Consider the following 22,375-nt stretch of genomic DNA (forward strand, 5'->3'; position numbering starts at 1 on the left):
GAAACCAAGAATGGGGTGATCCTAACAATGGCCGAGTCTAGAACGGGTTCTCTGTCCATCTCCAACCGTCCGCCTTTCCGTGTCCCGTGCGCTATACCGAATGAGATGTGGGCCTGGAGACTATGTGTTTCACCTGACAAAATGAATGCCGAGAACAGTTATTTCACTTTGTGATATGGTAGTGGCGACATTCCTCTTCCACCTGAAGAATGTCCACGGCAGATTGCATCTTACTTGAGCATGCCCCGTCATTTTCCAGTACGATGTTGTCGATATTCCTCTATACAACCATCTTATCCGGCGAGATATCTTGGGGGTTGTGTCTATTCAACCCGCTATCTGGGCAAGCAGCCCTCTGGGACTTGCTGTCTGGACTCTGATCCCTGGAGCGAGACATTACCTGAGCGGACGTGTTCGACACCCCAACCCACTCGGCCGCACCTTCAGTGACCGCCTTTGTTTCTTTCTTACGCCGAGAACACGCACACATACACACACATACACACACAAAAGGACCAGCATGTGCTTCACCAACCTGGGCACGCTCATCTGCTAGGTATGCGGGCGGCGCGTGGGTGAATAGTCCGTGGGGTGGACGCCGTGCGGGGCCATGTGCGGAAAGTTTGTGTCGAGGGGTGACGGGTGACGTGGTTCAGGGCGAGTGTGGTGTTTGTCGTCAGGCGAGGGAGGAGAGAGCTGATCTGGCGCGGAGGCTGACCCTGGCGTCTAGGAAGTAGTGGAGAGAGGGACGAGCCCGGGCAGTGATTGTGATGACGATGATGGTCATGGTGCGGGTGAGGGGTTTCCTAGGGAGGAAGGGCGAAGAAGACAGAGGAAACGAAGATTGTGATGGTGAAGAGCTGGTGAGTTGGTTGTCCTCCTGGAGTTCGTGCCCTAGTTGTTGCATGGAAATGCCCATCCGGCGACAAGACCACGGCCGCCTAGGGCGCCTGAAGAAGCAGAAAACTAGCGAGACGGAACAACAGGCTTCAGGGTTCACGAGATCAGTAGCTCCGTCAACCAACGACAATTTAGAGTATTCTAGGACGAATCATTTAGGACGATGACTTTTGGCCACGGTACACTGATACCGGAGAGAAGGAAAAGCAGGGGCTGCTAAAGTAGACAGCAATGCGAATTCATTCTGACTGTCATGAGGACGAGCGCTGACTGTTGATTTATTTTCGGATCAACACCGCTGATACTTTCCATGCAACCGAGACCGACGGCGAGCATCAACTACCGTAGAAACTCAGTTATCTCGCCCAAGTAGCGGCCCCATAAAAACAATGGGCAACCAATGAAATTAGTTACTCATGGACACTTCTGCACATTTTTGCGGTTAACAGTGGAAATGTGGAGATAAAGTGGAGGTGCTACTTGGGAGAGTTAACCGAGTTTATACGGTACGTCGAACATCATCACACTAGCGGTGCGGCGATGACGTCCTCGGTAGCCTCGCTGTCGTACTTGGCAAAGTTCTCGCGGAAGAGCTTACCCAGCTTGGAACAACCCCTGCAATGCACGAAAATTAAACCTTTGCTTGAAAAGAGGGTGTCGAATACAGGCTGTTCAGGACAAGAGGGGAGGGGGGGGGAACACGATGTCTCGAAACGCACCCTGATGCCAGAATTGACACCCTTGTTCGCGTCAGCCAGTTACTGGATACTGGCACGAAATCGAGGAGGAGCTTACTTACTGGACATTGGAGGAGCGTGACCGCGAAGTGGAGGAATTTTATGATCAATTTGAAGACGATATCTCACTTCCATATAGTGAAGATGGCGAGGTAGCTTACCAGAGATTGATGGGCGAGTGCAACAATGAAGAGAGAGATCAAGAAGTTGGTACGGAAGATTGCGATTACGACGCATTTTATGACTATTGGTTTGGATGCGAGATGACCTATCCGTGTAGCGAAGATGCCGAGGCAGCTTACTTGAGACTGATGGGCGGGAGAGACAACGAGGAGTCGATAGACAGTCCTTTTACGCTCGCCGGAAAAGGAGGACACCCGTGGAACGGGGACGAAGTTCATACAGAAAAGAACAAGGTATAGCCTGGAAGGAATGAGGTTGGATTTACGCCCGGTCAGTTGGAGCTCAATAGTTCGATTGATGAATACACGAGGCGGGCACACCGGTCCTGGAACACACACGATATCTGGAACCCTCCTCAGACTCAGGCTTGTATATGATGTCGCTGTTGACGAAGCCGATATCCATACTGCGCTTGCCTGTGGAACTTTGCAGAGGTGTCTATGGCTGCGCCAACAGCTTCGTCGATGTGCCGGGGTCGAAATGCGGCCGCCTGCGAACGCTTCAAACTTCGGGATTACTTGTGCCAAACCAAGTCAGCACGTTGCCCTCTTTTGCTCCTGCTGGTCATCCGCTCCTCCCCTCCTTCAAGAGTGGATTGTCGCCTTCGGTACATCTGCGGAAGACTGCCTCTGACGCCGTCTCGACATCTGGCACGCCTCCATCGGTTACTTGAGATACATCGTTGGCCAGGCAGCCTTCTCTCGTCCGCTAAAACTCATGAGCTTGCACGAGCTTTAAAATAAATGAAGTACTCCATGTACCCAGCTTTCTTCTGATTGGCTGCCTTAAAATCGTTGCTTTTTCTTGAGCAACAACTTTTGAAAGCGCCATCCGTACGTCTGTACAGGGTCAGCGTTTGCCCTGGCCGATGCGGGGAGGATGCGCCTGAAGGAGGTGAGCGGGTCGCGACGGATAGAGTGAGGATATTTTTGCTTCAATGCGATGCCCTGCAGCAATGACCTCCTGCATGCTCTCAATGGCTTCCTTTCGAATTCGGGGAGTTGACGCCGCCACAAACGTTGGGGCGCAACAAATGTGCCCAACAACCCACGCCCGCTACTGTTGCCGATCCTCGCTCCCAATCTGCGCCTCGTTTGCCAGCGCGTGCCAACTCTTGGACGACCATCACGGCAACATCACTCTTAACTGACCATCTCGAACCATTCTCACATTAGTGGTTGCTCTATCTAGCCACTGTGTTTAGATGGGTCCGACCTGACCTCATCGCTTTATGCGCGGCACACCTCACCATCGCAACACTCGCAGGAAATTGTCGCCCCATTCGCTTATCGACTTCCTGAGCTCCTGGCAACAGCCAACAAAGGGGGTGACAACACACCCGACCGAGACACCTTCGAGCCAATGTCAAATTCGAGCTCAATCGAGACCTTGTGAGAACCTGGTTTTCTGGAAACCTCATCCATCGCCACTATCTGAATGGGATCAATCGGCTACGACGCTTAGCGCTACAAAAACAAAGGAACTATGGCGATGCCCCCAAATTTGTTGGACCTGTGGTCCAATTCACAGAACTCGACCGGCTCGACTTCGCCACGGCCTTTGCGGTCGCCCTGCCTGCATGTCGCCGGAGAGGTACTCCCTGAATTTTCCCCGCTGGACGCATTTGTCCTGCAGAGCCGCATCCTCGCGAAACAGTTGCAAGAGAGCACCAAGGAGGGTAACAGATTCAGCAGGCTACCGCCGTTGACGGTGGAGAGTCCCCTGATCGTCCAGGGCCGGTCAAATTACTTCCGTTCCATGTCTCAAGACTCGGGGTCAGAACCATGTGATTCACTCGAACAAAATCCAGCCGGCCTGGGTCTGAGAACTGACGTCGAACAAGCTTTTTCATTAGGACGGCCCAAATCGATGGTCTCATGTACGAGTCGAATCCCTCCTACCCCCGATGGACCAGCCCCTGCTGTGCCACAGATAGCGGGAGACTTGTCTCGAGGATCACAGCTCAATCAGATCGAGGAGGACCGCGATTCTTTCGGCGCACGAAGGGAACGCTCTCCCTCGCCGGAGATCCAGACGATGCGCTTATCTGGGACCACTGCAACGCAGTCACCGAATCCACCCCGCCACCCCCAGCGCTAGCATCTTCCCTCCAACAAACTCCGGTGCTTCGCAACACAAGCAGCTTCGCAAATTCTTCCGAACATCGCAAGTACGTGGATGCCGTGCTTAAAGAGGAGCTCGGGCTTATGTATGTTGGGCTCCCAGGTGGATCCAGGAAGAAATGCGTACTCTTGAGTTCGGAAAGGTCAATTCAAATTTCTTCCGACCAGGCCCATGATTCCGCTTCCCTAATCGTCTCTTCGCTCAACTGCTCCAGCATCTGCTCAGCCTGGGCCATCTCCGCCGGCACCGTGTTCCCCACCAAGTCACGCTCTCGCGCCTTGGACAGGAGCATGATGCCGTCGAGCGTCCTGCACCGCGACAGCTGCACGTACAGGCTGTATGGGTCGCATTGCGTAAGAACCGCCTCGCCGTCGATGGTCGTCGTCCTCGTTCCCCGAAGTTCGAGTGCCACTCAGTCTAATGTCTTGCTCTGCACCTTGTAGTCTGTACACGCAAACGCCGGTGCGCATGGCAGCCCCCTGCGGGAGACGTCGTGTTGCTGCCATGGCCGCTTTCTCTGGCGCTCTATTTTGATACTCATGGGCGTCAGGAGGATCGTACCGGGAGGCATACCGACGAAGCGGAAGTCTCTCGTCGTCTCCGATGCCAGCGCGATCCCCGCCGGCGGGCCGAAGTGGAGCACGATATCGGCGTCGATCGGATGGCCCGGGTGCGCCTTGTCGAGAACGACTTCCACTGCCGTATAGCTGGCACCGTTGACCAGCTTTAGACCTTGGTGGGTGTTGTGGTTCACGATGACGGGCATGCCGGGAACGAATATGAAGACGTCTGGCACCAGGATGGCGCTGTCGTCGCCCTGGCCTAACATCATGAGGGCTTCCTCCTCCGTCGGTTGGCCGTCTTTCCTCTTGTGCTCGGAATCGAAGATACGGAGTGGGGCCTGCCATTGCCTCTGGAGGCGAGTGTCGCCTCAATGTTCAGGTTCCAGCGGTTCCTGTTCAGCGGCGTCACCACCGTGATGCCCGACTCCCACGGGATCCGCCTGCCTTCCCGGTAGCACGTGCTGTTCAGCATGTCGACGTCGGACTGGTCTTGTATTCCTCGTCGGATCCGAGTCAGCAGCCCCTTCAGTCGTGGATCTTTCGAACTTATTCGTTTAGTATGACCACCGTCGTGAGTTTCTTCCAGAGGGTGTGAGCCTTGTCGTGTTGCCGCCTCTGCTCCGGGCCGAAGCGATCGTCTCCCTCCTACGGAATAATCGAGCTCGGGAGGAGGATCGACCTCTCCTGCACCGGTCGAAACTAATGGAAGTCCCCGCAGAAAAGGGCCGCCTCGATGCCGCCGAAGGGACTCACGAAGCCAGCGGAGCTATTCGTCCACGGCTGCACGGCATATCGCGTGCGTACGCCCAATAGGCTGACCTCGTCGAAGATCAGCAGCTATGTCTCTTGCCACTCTGCCGTGGTCTGCCCTTCGATTCGGAGGCCCGTCGAGGCGGACGCTACGATCCCGTCGATAACGGCGCGCCGGACTCCGCGCGCCGTCGCATCCTTAGACCCGTAATTTCCCGGTGCTGCCCTCGCCGCCGACGAATTAGTAGAGCTGAGGTGTCCTTTGCTGGTCGCGACGTACCCGGTCGAATTGGCGGTATATAAATCGGAGGGCGATGCTCTGCCTCTTGTTGAGCGTGAACGACTCGACTAGCTGCCTCCCTGCCTCTTAGAACGATGTCGACGGGCCGGACCGGACGTTTGTCGAGGGACCGCTGCCCCGGACTGAGGAACGGTTCAGCGTGCTATGCATAACTGCCGAACCGTGGCCGATTGTGCCGTTATCGGGCTGGCTCTGTATTTTTGGGCGCACCGCTTGCGGTTTGCAACTTCTTGCATTTGACTGGGCTGTCGTAGGTCCTCTCTAGGCATGGCGGGCACCAATGATGCTTAACGCCACGCTTGGCAATTCGGCGGCATTTCCGTCACCCCTCCACTACTCCGTACCAACGCGCGCCACCGTTTTGAGTTGATTCGACTGGCGGTGTGTTACGCAGCAATTGCCCAAACCTTGCCATAAGCCAGCCACATCTTCTCGAGTGTGCTGTTCCCTTCGAGAGCCCCGAATTCGTCTTAGAAATAAGATAGGGATGACCTTCCTTCTGTCTTCTTAGTTCTCATTCACTGCATCCATCACCATGTCGCCCTCTGCCGATTCCGGAGGCCTTACGGGAGCGTATACAGGCGGTAGTATTGCGCAGCTGTGCATGTTTGCCGCCTTCATCGCGGTCGCGTTCTACAACTCTCTGGAACTTCTCGTGCTTATTTTTGCAACATTCAAAAGATACAGAGGGCGTTATTTCTGGTGTTTACTTGTCGCCTCTTTCAGTATTATTCTACACGCCCTTGCTTTTCTCTTGAAATTGTTCCACCTCTCTCGGATCGGCTTTCTCAATATCGCCATAGTGGATGTGAGCTGGGTTGGAATGGTTACAGGTCAATCTATGGTTCTATGGTCGCGGCTTCACCTGGTCGCCCACAGCGAAAAGATCCTACGGGCTGCTCTGTGGATGATTATGATCGACGCCATCGTCCTTCATATCCCTACTTCGGTCCTCCAGTTCTGCACGAATTCGCCAAACCCCCCTGCGCCCTTTGTCAAAGGATATGATACCATGGAGCGAATACAGCTGATCGTATTCTGCGTGCAGGAGATAATATTATCAACGATATACATTTGGGAAACCGTTAAAATTTTCGCCCCGGCCGTCAGTCCCAGATCATCTTACGGCAACTCCTCATCATCAACGTCATCATAGTCGTCCTGGACGCATCCGTCATCGGCATTCAATATGCGGGTTACTACGCAGTCCAAGTCACAATCAAGCCGATGGTTTACAGTATTAAGCTGAAGTTGGAGTTCGCTATCCTCGGAAAGTTGGTCAAGATTGCCAAGGCCCCGCGCGCGGATACACAGCCATCTACGACAAGCACGACAAGGATGGTAACCGAGTCCGTTGATCAGCCTGGCCCTGTTATTCGACAAGATGTGGAATGTAATCAGGGCTGAACCCGTACCAAACCGGCGGCAGAACAGGATGGTTGATGTTGCGATTTTTCATGGTTAACAATCCCGCTGGCAGTGGAAGCGGCCAGGAAAGGTGAGAAGGTATCTGATGAGATTGGCCGATAGGCATGGGCTAACATCTACGTCAGTCGCGGTATCCTAGTGGAGAGTCAAAGACCGACTTGGGCTCTGGGGCGCGGCATCAGAGCATAATGTCCTCTACCAATATCAGTTCTCCAACGCCAAAGAGGTCTTCCTGAGTATGATCCAGACCGAGACCCCGTACTTCCAGCCGGTGCCCGGCTCCGGCGCCCTTCGTCCCGGGCGGCTTCCCCAGCGACCCGACGTTCGAAGATTGCGCCCCCTCGTCCAAGAGATGCGCCATGTCCTGGGCTGTCCGATCATCGGTTCATCGGACATCTTCATCTACAGTGCCGGACTATACAGTTGATTCTCCGAATACGGCCAGGCATGCGTCGACACCGGGAACTACCAAGACCGTGCCATCGAGGTCAAGCAAGCCTCAGGGTTATGGCTGTATACCCTCGCCACTAAGGCCGTCATTGAGGTAGTCAGCCCGGTGGGCGTGTCGGCGACCAACGCCGCTGCGAATCAGAACGGCTTCGTCTCGTCCACCCTGGCCTGGCTCGAGGATCGAAAGAGCTATCGGAGGCAATTTTTAAGGCTGGGAAGTCTTCCAGAACGGCTCCCTGGCTCATTCAGGACTAATCAAGCCTTACGTTCGACCTAGTAATAGGCTAGCATTACGGATAAAAGGAAAGGGGAAAAGGGGAGCCAATAGGTTCACGGGTACCCGTGGATTTAAAGTCTCACCCCTGGCACCGATGGTCCAAACTTCCATCACCAGCTGGTCATATCAACGAATGGAATCTTCATCCTGACTTCGGTCTAGACAAATTTCGTCCTTGACTTCGTTCCTCAAGGCCCTTTTGGGCAAACCGCTCCGGTTTGCGTCTCCTGTTACATGCACTCACCTTACCACCCTTACTTCCCTTACCTCTCCCTCACTCTTTCTCAGCTGACCTGACCTTGACGTGCGCACGGACCGCTGCCCCTAGGGGCAGAGCCAGCTGCACAACTGAACCGTCAACCACTTACTTTACGTTGCCTCTCCTTCTTCCTCTCATTCTCACTCTAATTCTCACTCTAATTCTCACTCTCCTACCAAGCTCCATCTATTCACCCTCTGCCTGCGGATCATCCCCTGGCAAAGTGCCGAATGCCGTAATCACTCACACGTCAGCTGGCACACCCCGCATTATGGCGGGATCGCGGAACCAATGACGGTCTCCGTGGTGCACCATTGTTCGACCAAGTGTCTAGTCTGCTGAAGTATTGGGCCAAGTCCGTAGCGTGGCTTGTCTGTGCGCCGGAGCATTACTGGATTTTAAGTTAATCCCCTCGACAAAAGCGATTTTAGTGCTATCCTGGCTGGATAGATGCTGTCGATCATGATGTTTGCCGTTGCCCGTATTCCCCTTTTCGTCAGACTCCTCCGGCTGATCCGTGCACCCAGGACCCCCGATGAAAGTGAGAGTCACAAGGCACATTGGGACACAAGTTGCCGACTGAGACCAAGTGCGGGAGCGCGTTTGTTTTCCTGCCGGGAAATACCGCAGAATAGGTGGATGGCTCCAGCCCGAACTTCTGTCAGTTGCTGAAGAGTGAGATCGCCTACCCCAAAAGCCAGCTGACGCCACCGAGTGTCAGCCCCGCGTAGCCCGGACAACCAAGAATGATATGGGTTGACGGAGAAACATGCCCATTTATAGCACGGATGAACATGACAGAAAGGTACCCTCTTGCAAAGGGGCTTCCAATCAGCGGAAGAATTCGGCGGTAGAAATGGCCTCGGCCTTTCTGCGCGGAAATTCGAGCTGCGTACTATGACATAGAGACAACGGCAACGGCTTGATCTCCACGTAACATAACGAAAGTTGATGGACGAGGATTCTCATCAGTGCTAGAAACACTGTCTTCTCGCCACAGTTCGTCACTAACTCAGGACCATACCCGACACCCAGCGGCCCAACAGCAGAATGCGGTGGAACGGACAGTAGCGCAAACACAAACTTCACTCCCCTGCACGGGAAGCTCCGCCGGGGCGATGTACCGGCCTTCCGCAAGCCACAAAGTGGCATCCAAAAGGCATCATGGAAGGAGAGCGTCGATCACAGTGTAGCAGCCCCAGTACCCGCTTCCCCGCACTGCGCCCTCCTGGAATGCGAACGGAACAGCGCCACCTGGCTCGCCCCTTTCAACTTTTGTCCTCTGAATGCTTCATTCCTATGAAGCGACCGTGACTCACGATATTACGACTCATGACCCACCCACAAGGTTTTCGTCTCTCAAGCGCTAAGAGCAGAAGATGTCACGCTTGCATGACGTCTGGATATCAGCGGCTCGCGGCGCGTTAGGATTGATTCGTGGAGTAGCTATTCTAGCAAATGACTTCTCGCAACGCCTGTCTAAGACATTGATTCTTTCGCGCCGCGGAAATCAGGAACTACACCGACAGCCTGGCGCTCATCGCTCTCTCCATAGCAATGGTCGGCGGTTTGCTCATTCTTAATTTTCTTCTCGACGACGGGGGCTACCAGGCTGGAGATTGCACATTAGGTGCTGAAATGTACAGAGGAAGGACCCGACGAGATGTTATGCTAACTTGAAGGTATCGTCAGATCTACTAGGAATCGCATCCAATCTCGCGACACTCAACCACTCCAGCCTCTAACCCTAGAGCGCTAGTCCTATCGTGATGCTTCAACCTGAAAGTCATTCAGCATTCTATGTTGATCACTTAGCCCGGGTTACGCCACACTTCCCTCCCGGAGTTTCCCAGAAATACAAGTTGGCTTTAGCGTGGCGCCAAACGCTACGCCACTCCACAAGCAACGTCGGTGCCGCATCCAGACCTTCGGCAAGGCCGTGTTCTCTGGAAGCTTGGTGAAGCTCGATGAAGCTCGAGAAGCTTTCTAACCGGAGTCGCCTTCAGGTACCGAAGCCCCCTGTGCTGTTAATGGTGGGCGATATTCAGGCAGGGGGGAGGAAGGCTTGAATTCCAGCCAATCTGTGCAGAGGCCGGGGATGCTTGCGGGCGTCACGGCGTACTCAAGTCAGTGCTTTGTCACTAGATCCGTACGAGGGCTGGACTTTAGCTCCTGTGGCTTAAGCTATTGACTGGCGGCTGATCATACACCAATACCATAGGCAAGGATACCTATCTTAATCATTATCGTCCTTCATTTAAATTGTGACGCCTCTTCTGAATGGAACTAGAATCTGGCTAACTTATGGTCATTCTCAGTTGATGTCAACCCATACTTGGTTCATAATGATCACACTTCTCTCTCCCCATTTTGTCCCCCAAGAGGTCACCGAAGATGACCTTGCTCTTGCTTCGCTGGCCTGGGGCTTCACGATTGGCTTTGGATGGCTCACCACCTGGACAGCCATGAAGCAAACAAAACGTATTTACGAGAGACGCGGCCTTCTCGTATTCCGCAGTGCCTATATCTGGATGATCTGGCTCGAGATTCTTGTATGCCTCATCTTCAGCATTATCTGTTGGTTGCACTTGAAAGGCATAATCCCCCCGAGGTAAGCGTTGATCCCCTGTGTGTTAGATGATTCCTCCTCGCACAGCCCACGTTTCCTATTGGTGCAATAGGTCGAACATATCTGGATAGTCAAGGTAATGCTGGAAATGCTGACCCTGCTGGTAATCGAACATGGCGACATGGCAATCGACACCTGCTGGTAAGGGCAGTTGAGAGTGCGAGGAGGGATCTCTTGGTGATGTGTTTGAAGGAGGTACTAAAGATTGAATCATCTAGTTTCGCGTTCTACTTTTGCATTCGTAAGCAGTCTATAAGCACCTTAAGTCGCCAAGAGAACGATAATAACCTCTGTAGTTACTACATGGGCACTTCAAGTAAGTATGCTCCACTTACCCTTCCGAAGTTTATCAATGATTCTAACCATGTTAGGTTCAATTTCTTCTCCAAATTATCATTAATCGTTGCTCTATCCTACTCGCAGATCGGAAAACGGCATACCGTCTTAAGGTCGGTGTTGCGGTCTTAATCACCGCCGTTAATATCTCGGTCTATAATATTTGGATCCCCGCCCGTCTCCAGATCTCAGAGAAATATATCTGGATAAACGAGTGGTGGGACCGTATCGAGAAGGGGATCTACCTACTTGTCGACGGAGCACTCAATTTCTATTTCATTCGCGTTGTTCAACGGAACCTGGTGGCAAATGGCCTAATCAAGTATAAGAGTCTGGTCAAGTTCAATATGTGCATCGTCGGATTCTCCCTCAGCATGGATGTCCTTATTATATCTATGATGAGCTTGCATAACACGTTCGTGTAAGTCAACTCCATTATATTACCCTACATCGCATGAACCGACAAACTTTTCACGAGGAAAAGCGGAATAGATAATGGGAGACACTCCTAACTATGATTTCAGTTACATGCAATTTCATCCCTTCGCCTACATAGTCAAGCTCAAGATCGAGATGTCAATGGCAGACTTGATAGGGAAAATTGCCAGACAACGACAATGTGGTGTCACCTCCAACAACACTTTTGGCAACCTTGAGACAGCGCGACAGGGAAGCGTTCCAAGTAAAAACCTCATGTCCACGTATAGCAGGACAAGAGTCTCCACGGATGGAATTCGTACTGTTCGCGGAGTTGATGTAGTATCTATCGAGTTGCAGGAAGGACCAGCTGCGTTCAATGGCCGGTCAAAGACGAAGAGGGACACGGGGTTTCTTGGCGAATCTTCATCTTCAAGCTTGCAAGTGGGGGTGGCTATTTATACCACGGAAGACAATCGCATCGACGTCGACGCTGCGACAAGCAATCATGGGGAAAGCACATGTAGTGTTGCAGATAGCTTCGACGAGAACGGATCGGCAAGGAAGGACGACGATGACGAAAGACCGCTAAGGTAGAAGCAGATGGCAGATAAGAAGTAAATGATTGATGTGGACAAGCGCGGATTGTCTTCTTCCAGACCTCGCGAGCCGATACCGTCGTAATCGTGCTGCAGCCAAGTTGACAAGCGGCATGTCGAGCGCAGGTGAAGGGGCTCCGCCGACGTCGCGAAGTCGTGTGTTGGGTCAACTGTTGGACGAGCTTTCGCAGTGCCTGCTACGTCATGAGAATGAATGCAAGATTAATGAAATCATGTTCTTCATTGCCCTATCTCACTAGATCTAGACCCTTATTTATAAATTTCTCGCGATCTCTCTACCCTAAGATTGTGACCACGTCATGCGAGTTGGGGGCAACGTTTAAGCTCGCCATTGCGCGGCACACATAAAAACAAGCCTGCTATTGGTGGCGTTCCTGCTGAGCCGGCCATTGGCAGATCTTGTGTGGGATGCCGCGGCCCTTGATGCGGCCGATTGTCTCTCCCGCCTGCGACGGCTCCTTTGTCGCTGGCCTTGATATCTGATATCTGGGGAGGGAGTGGCTCAGCCCTTGCTGCAGTAGACGAATTCCCTGACCTGCCAACACCGACAACGTCGAGGTGCGAGAGCAGATCATGGTTCATCTGTGGTCGCGCTTGACTTTGAGTCCTTGGAAGCGTCTGGGTCCCTGCTGGTCTTGATCCGTCCACCAGGGATGACTTATTGCCTCCCATTCTTCACGGTTACTTCAGTCGCATTCCTCATCTTCACGCCGCGATCTGATCGTGTCTGCCATCTTGAGCTTCCTTTCTTTGTACGCCGCCTCAGACGAGCGCGACCGAACTGCGTCCCATTCCAAAAATTCCCATCGCCATTCCCATCAATCATCTGGCACCTGTGGCCCGTCCATCGGTTGGCGGCGAGCCTCGGTAGGGGTAGGGGGGTACGTGCTCGATCAAACCTTTCTCAAGTTTTCCCAGCTGCCAGCCGCGATACGCCTGCAAATATGGGAGGACACGTGGCCGAAACCTCGAGTTATTTTAAGTTTCATACGGCAAACGTCCTGAAGAGTCAGATCCAGACGAAGGATGGCTTGCGTGTGTGATTAAGATGGAGGGGTCAATTCTGGCTTTCCTTAATAGCTGTCTTTTCGCCTTTAGCAAAGTTTACTGCCGCATTCCCTTCTCCTGGGCGGCGCCTAGGTTCGCGGGGCCCCGTGACTTAAGAACTCGCGGGTCCCGACGGCGACTGATACATGGGCACCCTGCTTTGGATATTTGGGCACCCGATGGTACATCCACTGCTCATTCTGAACCCCAAGATACCATCAAGAAGTGTGGATGCATCGGGTCAAAGACAGACTCAAAGGACCGATCAACAGGGTTCAGAAAGCGGGAGCACAGGCAATTGTTGGGACGTTTAGTACCGTGGCGACTGTCAAAGTGAGTAGGAAGATGCCATGCATGTGAGGGTTATTGAGAGTCAATTTTTGGCCTTACTCACTGCTCAAGTCAAGAGGACGAAGGTCCCAGTTATATACACAACAATGGTGCCCAAGTTGGTCGGGACGCCTCCTCGGCTGGGGCGGAATTCGTTTGACAGTCAGAACGATGCCGTAGAATCCAGGTACTCTTGTCTCGAGACTCTTTCCCTAATACCGAGAATTCGCAACCAGTTGTTCGAGTCGTTGTTTTCCGTCGACGCTCTTTTTGAACAACGGGATGGTTGCGGCGACGATCACACATATATGTTATCGTTTGCCTGCCGGTTTTCTCCTTGGTTGACCTTCCAGTTATGAATGCGTAGCCCCTTGTCGCTGCCCAAGCGTTGATCGCTTGGAATAGGGCGTCCCGTGACTCATATTCGCCTTCAGGTGGGAGGCAGTCGTCGGCGAACGAAACCGGTTTTCGATTTTGTGTCGAATCCATGAGAGCACAATTTAGTTCAAGGCGCCTAAAGCTTCATAATTTTGGGACGGCTCTAGTTGAATTTGCAGACATGCAAACTGGATATCGAGTCGAGTCATACTTTGAACACGACGCGATGGACAGTCCGACAACGGAGGGGGCGATGCCGAATACAGTAACTGGGACGGGCCCGTCCAATTTTAGAAGGACGGGTACCCGTCCCCCTATTGATCGCCGTGAGGAGAATCGTTTTGCTTGTCATTTATCAACTTGGATGATGAAAAAAGTAGAACACTTGTGATGGCTCTCTGACAAATAGAAAGATGAATGAGGTGGGGATCCTCCCGTGGATCATCACCATGGTCGTCTGCCATCACCGTCAATCACCCGGGGCTTTGGAGCCTAAGGCATACTCAAAACTGGTTCACCATAAAGCTCCTCCCCTCCACAATGGCAGCCTCTCCCCTTTCCGCCTCCTCTCCTCGATCTCATAGAAAAGACTTCCATCGTATTGGCGTCTCACATCCTCCATCCTCAAAACCCCTTCCTCATCAGCCGCCAACAGCCATAAAGAGCCCCAGAGGAAGAGCTGGAACAAAAAGCCTGCAACATCAAAAACGTTTCTGTTTGCAACGCACATCTTGATTATTTCGGAGAAGAACAGGCCACCTTTCTTGTCCCTATAGATCCGGAGAAGACATTAGTTATTAGATTTTAAGATCGTCGGCGGATTTGACGTTAGTAAAATAAAGCTCAGAGAAAAGGTATATAAGCGATTACACCTTCATGAAAAGTAAATGACTCACATATCAAACTTCCAAATCCTTTCGAAAGATGCCTCATCGAACTCGCCGTTACGATCATAACTTCCTGTATCACTGCCATGCTTTGCTCTCGCAATATTCTTCGCGTTTACCGGGCACCCCTTCACTACCCAGCCTATCGGGACTAAATCCTCGCTTGTAGGATATCCTACATGTACTGTAAAATCGAGAACAGAGACAAGGGAAATGAGAGTGTTGAAACCAAGGGCTCGGAAGGAGGCGTATATTTCCCAGGGGTAGATGAGATCAGTTTGGGTGGTAGAGCGGGAGAAGAAGCGGAGGTGCTGTCTAGCAATGTTAGCGAAACACTTGGAGCGTGGATATGGGACTTGGGGAAACGACCCTTTGTAAAGCTGTGCCGTTAAGGTTGGCTTTTGAGGTTGTAACAGGATTTTCATAGTCCGCCATCTGTGACTCTTCGGGGCAATCGAGTGCGAAGCTGAGAAACTGGTTTTGAAATTATTTTCAACGAGTTTGAGATGGGTATTCTCAAGAAATAACAGCCAATGTATTTTCACATGATTCTACGTTTACGTAGACTGTAAATGCCTGGTGGTGGAAGGTTCATATCCGCTAAAAAAAAGTCACAAGATTATTGGAAGATGACCAGTTGAATACGTAAGTGTGAGCAAGTGTCCTTTGACTTTCACAATTTAATTGGTATAATTGACTGTGCGTGCAGCCAAGAAAACTTTAAAATACGGACCAGACTCTGCTTCAGATCAGTTCATTGGTGCGAGGAATCAACCCTGACAGTTAGAATGCCACATTCACATGCGCAAGCTGGGAACCGACCAGTTCAAGAGGTTATGGAAGACGGCATTGCTCTTGATCAATTTGGCGGGAATGTGGAGGGGCTGGGCAGTGTACCTTCGCCGCCTCATGCCTCCTGAACGGCATGTTATTGGTCCTCCTCGGGGGCACTACTCACATGACGTTTTCTTGAGTTTGGACCAACTATTGTGCCAGGATATAATGGCCTTCGAATTTTTCATGTGCCATTGAGCGCAGGCTACGGCCATGATGTGTCTGTTTTCTGAGCGATGCCTAACCTGCCCCTAACCCGATAGCCAGACAGCGTTTTGGCGTCTACAAAACATTGGAGGCGGCTTCACGATTGCTAATAGAAGTGAATAGACTGCTGAGACTGGTTTGACGTCACGCGTCATGGTGGAAGTGGCAAATATGCCTTTCGCTGCTCGGAAGTTCCTAGAGTCCGTATCATGGGACGATGTACTGGCCAATAATGGCCTAACCAGCTGAGGGAGGGGGTTGGTTGGTGCCTGAATTGTGGCGGGTTGCCTGATGACCCCTCCACCTTTTCGCATCAGCACATCTTCCCCCGCATCTCGAAGCCACATGGCCTATCAACGACCCCGAAACCGACGGAAATCGCAAGAAAGTACAAGCCTGTCAGAAACCGGTGCCTCCGCACTCGTTTCGGATGTACCGAAACCAAGAAAACGAGGCCGGAAACCCAAAGTCGAACCTAAAGAGCCTGCAAAGGCACGTCGAAAGCAAAAGGGGGAGAGCAATGACGACGAGGATCTTCCTAGGGACCCCCGACGACGGCGCATCCTCGAACGCAACTGCGTTCTCATGCAGAAATACATTGCAAACGAAGCGAGAAAGTCCGTCGATGGCCTCTTATCTTGCTCTTCGGCCTTTCAACTCTCTGGCGGACTCACACCTCCACACCACAGGGGCTCAAGCGGCAGCAGAACAAGTGGAACAGATTCCTTGAGCATCCAAACGCCTGAGATGGAAAGTGCCCCGCCAACATGGACCGACCCTTTTCAGCAAGGCTCAAGGTCGTCGGAAGTCGGAGATGATTTGTTTGATATGGTATTAGAGCCGTTCCAAAAAGAACCACTCCCGGCGCCAAGCCAATCTATTTCAAATGTGCCCTCCCTGTCCAGATGCGACCAGGGTGTTTTTGGTAGCTCAGGGCCACAGCCCCAGCCGGTGGTTGGAATGGTTTGGGAATCGCAATGGGGGTTTCACTGATGTCGGCAGTAGTGCTGCCGTTTCATGCCCAACGAGTGACGGGAGTATACGAACTGAATGGAACAAATACAGTTCAAGTTGCCTTTCCTGGTCCTCATGGAAGGCCACATAATAGCCCAGAGATGTCTTGTCGGGGCTAGGGGGGATTGGCTAAGTGGGGTATCGAAGATTCCACTGAATGTACGGAGGGCTCTTTCAAAAGTCATGTCCCAAGTCGTGCCAAGAAAAAGGGGAATAAGTATGACGATGGCGTCGACAATAATCATTGCGAGAACACTGCGAAGGACAAGCCGACTCTGGAGGACAAGATGAAGGCGCGACCAAAGGACGAGCGATTGACCAACGATGAAGGCCCACCAGCCGGCAATGGTCACGGCACCTTGAGCGAACTTATTTTGTCGAGCAGCCGATTATGGTGACGATCAGGCCCAAGCTCGCAAACAAAAGACTTCAGAAATACCATCCGGCGTATCTCTTGAAGGTGGCCGAGATGAGAACGACGATTTCCAGCACGCAGACCTATCAATATATGATTGAGGGCGGCCTTGTGTATGGTCTTCTGACCACTGGCGAAGCGATCGTGTTTCTCAGGGTCGACTGGGAGGAACCGGAAACGTTGTATTACCACCTAGCAGAACCCGGCCCCGAGGTGTCCGCCCATCCAAATCACTTCCACGTCTGTACGGCCGTGGGTCAGTATCTAGCTTTCAGCCTCATGGCCCTCGGCCCACCAGGAGAACGGCGGATGCACGGGCAGGAGGAGCGTCGACAGGCTACCCTTGACTTGAGCAAGTGGGCAGAAGACTTTGAAACGACACATCGGTCAATTCCAGAAAGCGAAAGACGGGCATCAGACAGCTCACCCGCTTACAAACCCACCACTTACGAGGGCGTCGACCGATCACCGTACCTCCTCCGCGGGAAGAGACGCCGACCTGATCGAGCTGATCAAGTCGAAAAGGAAACGTTAAAGGATCCATCGGAATCATCCGATGACGAGTCGGCGCCCAATCCACCGGATACTCCCAGCCCGGCGGAACGGCGATCACATGGCGGAGGGCAGGGCGCTCGACGCAGTCAGCGGATTCTGGCCCAACGGCCACGCGGAGGCGGCGAACAAGACCGGAAGTACTGCACGCAGAAATGCCTTCTAGGGCCCGTCAGTGGAGGTTTTCTTGATCCAGTATGCCCTAACGTGGCACTTCACTGCAAACGGGACGGCTGTGACCGCAACCGCAGCCGCCCCCATACCAAACCCATGCTTGCACTCGCACCCGCCATCCAGTCAATCACGCTGAATGGCTTCAACTTCTCTGGAAGCAGCTGGAACGATCATTAGATGACGGGATCACGCCGTGACACTTGTCCAGTTTGCAGAATTTGCTACGTGCCGCGCACAGCCAGCAGCTCGAGGCTATCGTCTGTAGCCGAAATACGCGATCCATCTAGGGCTAGAGAATCCAGAGTCCCATAACCGGGCTTCGTCCATCACGGAGAGGATCAGCTCCCGCCCCTCACTGCCAAGCATACAAAATGCTACCAACAAGCACACACTAACAAACAGGCAGGCAAACAAGCGGCGGGCAAACAATGAAGGTGCCGGGCCAAAATGTACTTAATGTGCTCAGTCTGGCGTCCGGCGATTTCCCTGTCCTCATCCAACTTGACAATTGACGGGGATATGGCGTGCATGGATGCGTCCATACATGAATGATGCACGTGTTGAATCGGGGATTTGATGAAGATATGACTCGACAGCGATGCGATGCGCGACATCCCACGTACTGGGGAGAGATCAGTGCGAGTTCTGGCTGATGCAGCGGCGGCTTCTCGCGCATGCGGATAGATGTCTCGAGAGAGGGCGTCTGCCATGTACCCGACGATTGCTGGTATGAGTCCCATTTTTGTCAATATAAGAAAGCTCTAAATTGGAAAAGATTCATCTAATCATATCAAAATTGACTAATAGAAAGTTGTCGGTGAGAGAAATATAGAGGCGCTATTTTTGTATTTGCATTCCTTTTGACTCCGCTGAAAATCGGCATCTTTTGGATGCGTTAGTCTCGCCTATGGCAGCATGCTACTGGGATGGGCCTACCCTATACCTCTGCGTTAGAGGCTACCACGTGTCTCACCTACTTTATATGAGGGCCCTAGTACTCCCCTACTTTATATGAGGGCCCTAGTACTCCCCTAACTTCGGAAGTTGGATTTTACGCAGATAACTCGTACTTCAACGTCTCCCACACAACATTTACTCCTCATGGAAATCGAATCGATGTCTCATTCCAAGCTACAAAATGGGTTACCGTCGGATTTCTATAAAGCACCTGATCGTGGGTTGTTGTCGGGATGATGGATGTAGTTGTGGGGTACCTGCCATGCTATAGGCAAGTCGGGGGGCGTGGGTGTACTAGCTAACATATCTTAGCACTAGCACCGGACCGTGGCCGGCGATGAACGAATTGCGCTCGTCGCGTCGGAGGATCGCGCCAGTGGCCTCTTAACGCGTCAATCAATCACGCTAAACCTGCCCCCTGCCATGTTTCCGTACATCGCGTAGCCCTGTTCGACCGAATCGATCGATTTTTGATCGAACGCCAAGAAATTCGATTCGACATTCGTAAGACTTGGCATCGAATGAATCTATCGATTCGATTCCCATTCGTTCGATGTCTGACCCTGCCATTGGATCTCCATGTCCAGGTTGTTCTTATCCCTGATTCCACCATTCAGGGGGAGCTCATCTCCCGAACCCGGATCACTACTATGGCCGATCTGTTTGGATACTCGAGCCCGGCATGCAGACTTCTGCGCCGCAAGTTGCGGGGGACCTACAGAAGCAGGACAGATCGTCCAGTTTTTGATTTGTCGCAGGCCATGACTCGGGAACATGTGGGGCTTTAACGGCTGCCGTTACAGCCACCCATCTTCATTCCCCATATATATTCCTAAACATGTTCTCTCTTATTGTCGATCCCCAGGATACTCACTTTTCAGCTCGAGACTCGTCACATTCGTCGCAACGCCACCCCCTCACCATGGTCACCACCAGCAAGCCAACCATCGTCTTCGCGCCGGGCGCCTGGCATACGCCCGATTGCTTTGACGTCGTCCGCGACGCCCTCCACGCCCGCGGTTGGTCCACGGAGGCCGTCAGCTACCCAGACTTCTCAACAAGCAGTACTGATTGATAAGGCCTATACTGATACTGATTGATTGATTACTATGTTTACTGATACTGATTGATTAGCTTATCAGTAAGTGGCAAGACATGCTGCTGTTGCAACGATCTTCAGCCTAATTGTCATCATTTGGTAGTACGTGCACCTTCCGAATGAGGTCATTCTTGTTCCAGTTCCCAATACACTCTGTCATCTCAATGTTCTCCGCCCCGAGGCGTGCACGGTCATACGAAACAGTACGCCGAGCCCCTGAAAAGACACGTTCCGCCTTATCCGACATAGGCGGAATCGAAAGTACGTTAATAGCCATCTTATGTAGCCGGGGGTATTCGATCCGTTGCTCTTCTCTGCTCCACCAGGCAAGCGGAGTAACTGCGATCTTGCATGGAGAACCATTAATAAACTTCTCCAGCTCATCCTCGTCGTCATATGCCTCCGTCACATCGAGCGACTGCGCCAGTTTATCGTACGCTGTCATCTGGATCTCCGAAGCCTCCTCCGGAGAAGTGGTAACAGGGAGATCTTTGTACTGACTCCAGATCTGCCTAGCCTTATTGATTGCACTGTCATGCCAATCAACGTGCCAGTTCTGGCGGAGGTACTTCAATCGCTTTGATGGGTGGAGAAGCAATGCCGCGGAATATACAGGCGTCTCATCGGTCTTAAAGTAGTACTTATCAAGCACAAACCAGCCCATGTGGATAGAGTGGATAAGGCGTTGATGATCGGCGTACGTCTTCTATAAATAGTTAGTACCATAAGGCTAAATAAGGTCGCAACTAGTATATACCTTAGCATCTTCGAAATGCTTGAGCAGGATATCCATGTGGTAAAGTAGCTGATCTAACGACGACCACTTCTTCTGCTGAGCCTGCGTAGCCTGCCAGAACGGTTGGAGGAAGTCCGCCGTCAATCTGAGGACATCCCAGTTATCCTGTGTGAGACTATCGTCGCCCAAGGCTTTATGATGATCTTGTTGAAAGACCATAAGTTTGTCTTTCTTCTCGAGTGCAGTACGAAGCAACATGTACCATGAATTCCACCTGGTTGCATTGTCAATGCCGAGTACACGGCCTGCCAGGCGCTCCCAAGCATCGCTGTGTATTGTAGAACTTTGTATAAACACGGCGATATTGTGTAGTTTGCCAAGGGGGCCCATCGAGCGCCATCCGGATCGATCCTCCGGCACATTTCGCTGCTTGCCCTTGCTACTCTTCTGCTGCAATTTCGCCTGTAGAGACTCAACAACTGTGGTATTTACGTTGCTATCTGCCTCTTCAATGGCAGCATTGAGTGCCTCTTTGCTGGAGGCGAAGAGAAACGCCTGGAGGCACAGATTGATAATATGGCCTCCACATCGAACGCGGCGATCAATGGGGTCGAATCCAATGCCATATTCGTTCGCCAATGCCGTTGACAAAGCTCGCATGCAAGTGTCATTGGAGCTAGCGTTATCTGACGTAAAGTAGCCAATGTTGCCTGCGATATTGAAATACCGTATGGTGTCCAGCAAGTGCCGTGACATTGTCTCTCCGGAGTGACTGTGCTGTACGTTCGGTAGACCTAATAAGGCCTCACGGAGTTCATAGTGCTCATCAACCCATTGCCCACATATTCCGAGAAATCCCTTGCGATGCGGTGATGACCATAGATCGATGCTGAAGTGGACTTGTGACTTTGCCGCCTGTAATTGAGCTTTGATATTCTCGCGATGTATGACGTATGACAGCTCAATATGAGCCACTACTGTATTGCCTGACTGAATAAGGAACTCTTCAGCTCTTGGGTTAACTGCGCAGAGAAGTGCTTGGTATTCCGGCCAAGAGACACAGCTGAATGGGAGCCGCCGGCTTGTGATAAGTTGGATCTGAGCCTCGTAGAATGCGTCAAGTTGGATCGCATTCCGTAGTATCGATTGTTCGTCACGGGATACTAGGTTTCGGTTCTTCTCTTCGACACGTGTAAATGCTACTTCAAGAGACTGTTGAAGTGCCTTCTTGGTGGCCTTTCTTCATCGTCAATGATAATACAGTGGCCACTTCGCATATGCCGTTTGGCGCTTGTAGTGGAGACTGTACGCCATGGCGGATTGTGACAGTGTTGACAATACCAGAGTCTCTGGTTATTCTGGTGTGTCTCTTCGTCTCCTTGGGGCACGCGGAAGTGCTTCCAGGTTTCTGGCGCGCGGAGTTTACGTTTCTTCGACTGAGATTGAGGCTTAGACACGGAAGAAGCGGAGGAGGACGTGGAGAAAAATGATTGCTGTGAATGAGGCCGCACGGCTGCGGAGATGCTTGATTCTGGAGCTGGCGAGCTTAATTCTTCGTATTCAACGTCCCCTACAAATAGAGACGACCCGGTAGGCATATTGACGCTTGGTGTTTATTCATGCGTTACAAGTGCAAGCTATTGAAGTCCTTCAAGTTGTGTGCAAAGAGACAATCTATTTCAATCAGCACACCACCACCGCGTCCATGACTTGGACCCCGCCTTCAACGTCACCGTTTGGCCCTCCTAACGGCCCGCTGGCCAATGATCGG

The 22,375-nt window shown here is 52.2% G+C and overlaps 9 protein-coding genes across 9 annotated transcripts; 6 read left to right on the forward strand and 3 right to left on the reverse strand.

The window, feature by feature from the left end:
• Nucleotides 1-84: 84 nt before the first annotated feature.
• BGZ61DRAFT_463610 (uncharacterized protein) lies at nt 85-1,154 on the reverse strand. The gene is made up of 2 exons (XM_046247418.1): nt 731-1,154; nt 85-556 (listed from the first exon to the last, which is right to left on the reverse strand). The coding sequence occupies exons 1-2, from the start codon at nt 917-919 to the stop codon at nt 281-283; spliced, it is 465 nt and encodes a 154-aa protein (XP_046096382.1). The 5' UTR covers nt 920-1,154; the 3' UTR covers nt 85-280.
• A 1,736-nt stretch (nt 1,155-2,890) lies between these two features.
• On the forward strand, nt 2,891-3,826 carry BGZ61DRAFT_463611 (uncharacterized protein). The gene has a single exon (XM_046247419.1). It carries the CDS (start codon nt 3,052-3,054, stop codon nt 3,526-3,528), a length of 477 nt encoding a protein of 158 aa, XP_046096383.1. The 5' UTR covers nt 2,891-3,051; the 3' UTR covers nt 3,529-3,826.
• A 2,267-nt stretch (nt 3,827-6,093) lies between these two features.
• BGZ61DRAFT_499448 (uncharacterized protein) lies at nt 6,094-7,864 on the forward strand (the record flags this gene model as incomplete). The annotated part of the gene is made up of 3 exons (XM_046251405.1): nt 6,094-6,667; nt 6,715-6,951; nt 7,791-7,864. 3 exons carry the CDS (start codon nt 6,094-6,096, stop codon nt 7,862-7,864), a joined length of 885 nt encoding a protein of 294 aa, XP_046096384.1.
• Nucleotides 7,865-10,317: 2,453 nt separating this feature from the next.
• BGZ61DRAFT_368629 (uncharacterized protein) lies at nt 10,318-11,951 on the forward strand (the record flags this gene model as incomplete). The annotated part of the gene is made up of 4 exons (XM_046241907.1): nt 10,318-10,553; nt 10,820-10,842; nt 11,025-11,358; nt 11,462-11,951. The coding sequence occupies 4 exons, from the start codon at nt 10,318-10,320 to the stop codon at nt 11,949-11,951; spliced, it is 1,083 nt and encodes a 360-aa protein (XP_046096385.1).
• A 2,113-nt stretch (nt 11,952-14,064) lies between these two features.
• Nucleotides 14,065-15,178, reverse strand: BGZ61DRAFT_147792 (Caleosin). The gene is made up of 3 exons (XM_046237329.1): nt 14,986-15,178; nt 14,626-14,927; nt 14,065-14,499 (listed from the first exon to the last, which is right to left on the reverse strand). The coding sequence occupies exons 1-3, from the start codon at nt 15,049-15,051 to the stop codon at nt 14,244-14,246; spliced, it is 624 nt and encodes a 207-aa protein (XP_046096386.1). The 5' UTR covers nt 15,052-15,178; the 3' UTR covers nt 14,065-14,243.
• A 755-nt stretch (nt 15,179-15,933) lies between these two features.
• On the forward strand, nt 15,934-16,856 carry BGZ61DRAFT_147797 (uncharacterized protein). The gene has a single exon (XM_046237330.1). It carries the CDS (start codon nt 15,949-15,951, stop codon nt 16,648-16,650), a length of 702 nt encoding a protein of 233 aa, XP_046096387.1. The 5' UTR covers nt 15,934-15,948; the 3' UTR covers nt 16,651-16,856.
• On the forward strand, nt 16,776-17,646 carry BGZ61DRAFT_463621 (uncharacterized protein; the record flags this gene model as incomplete). Its single annotated transcript, XM_046247420.1, has 1 exon — nt 16,776-17,646. A coding segment is annotated over exon 1 (584 nt), but the record flags the coding sequence as incomplete, so codon positions are not given.
• Nucleotides 17,647-19,691: 2,045 nt separating this feature from the next.
• On the forward strand, nt 19,692-19,914 carry BGZ61DRAFT_539587 (uncharacterized protein; the record flags this gene model as incomplete). Its single annotated transcript, XM_046254807.1, has 2 exons — nt 19,692-19,833; nt 19,904-19,914. 2 exons carry the CDS (start codon nt 19,692-19,694, stop codon nt 19,912-19,914), a joined length of 153 nt encoding a protein of 50 aa, XP_046096389.1.
• Nucleotides 19,915-20,242: 328 nt separating this feature from the next.
• Nucleotides 20,243-20,694, reverse strand: BGZ61DRAFT_463625 (uncharacterized protein). Its single transcript, XM_046247421.1, has one exon. The coding sequence runs from the start codon at nt 20,631-20,633 to the stop codon at nt 20,439-20,441; it is 195 nt and encodes a 64-aa protein (XP_046096390.1). The 5' UTR covers nt 20,634-20,694; the 3' UTR covers nt 20,243-20,438.
• Nucleotides 20,695-22,375: the final 1,681 nt, after the last annotated feature.

This window comes from Ilyonectria robusta (genome assembly GCF_021365365.1).
Source record: "Ilyonectria robusta strain PMI_751 chromosome Unknown BGZ61scaffold_35, whole genome shotgun sequence".
In the NCBI taxonomy this organism is placed as follows: Eukaryota; Fungi; Ascomycota; class Sordariomycetes; order Hypocreales; family Nectriaceae; genus Ilyonectria; species Ilyonectria robusta.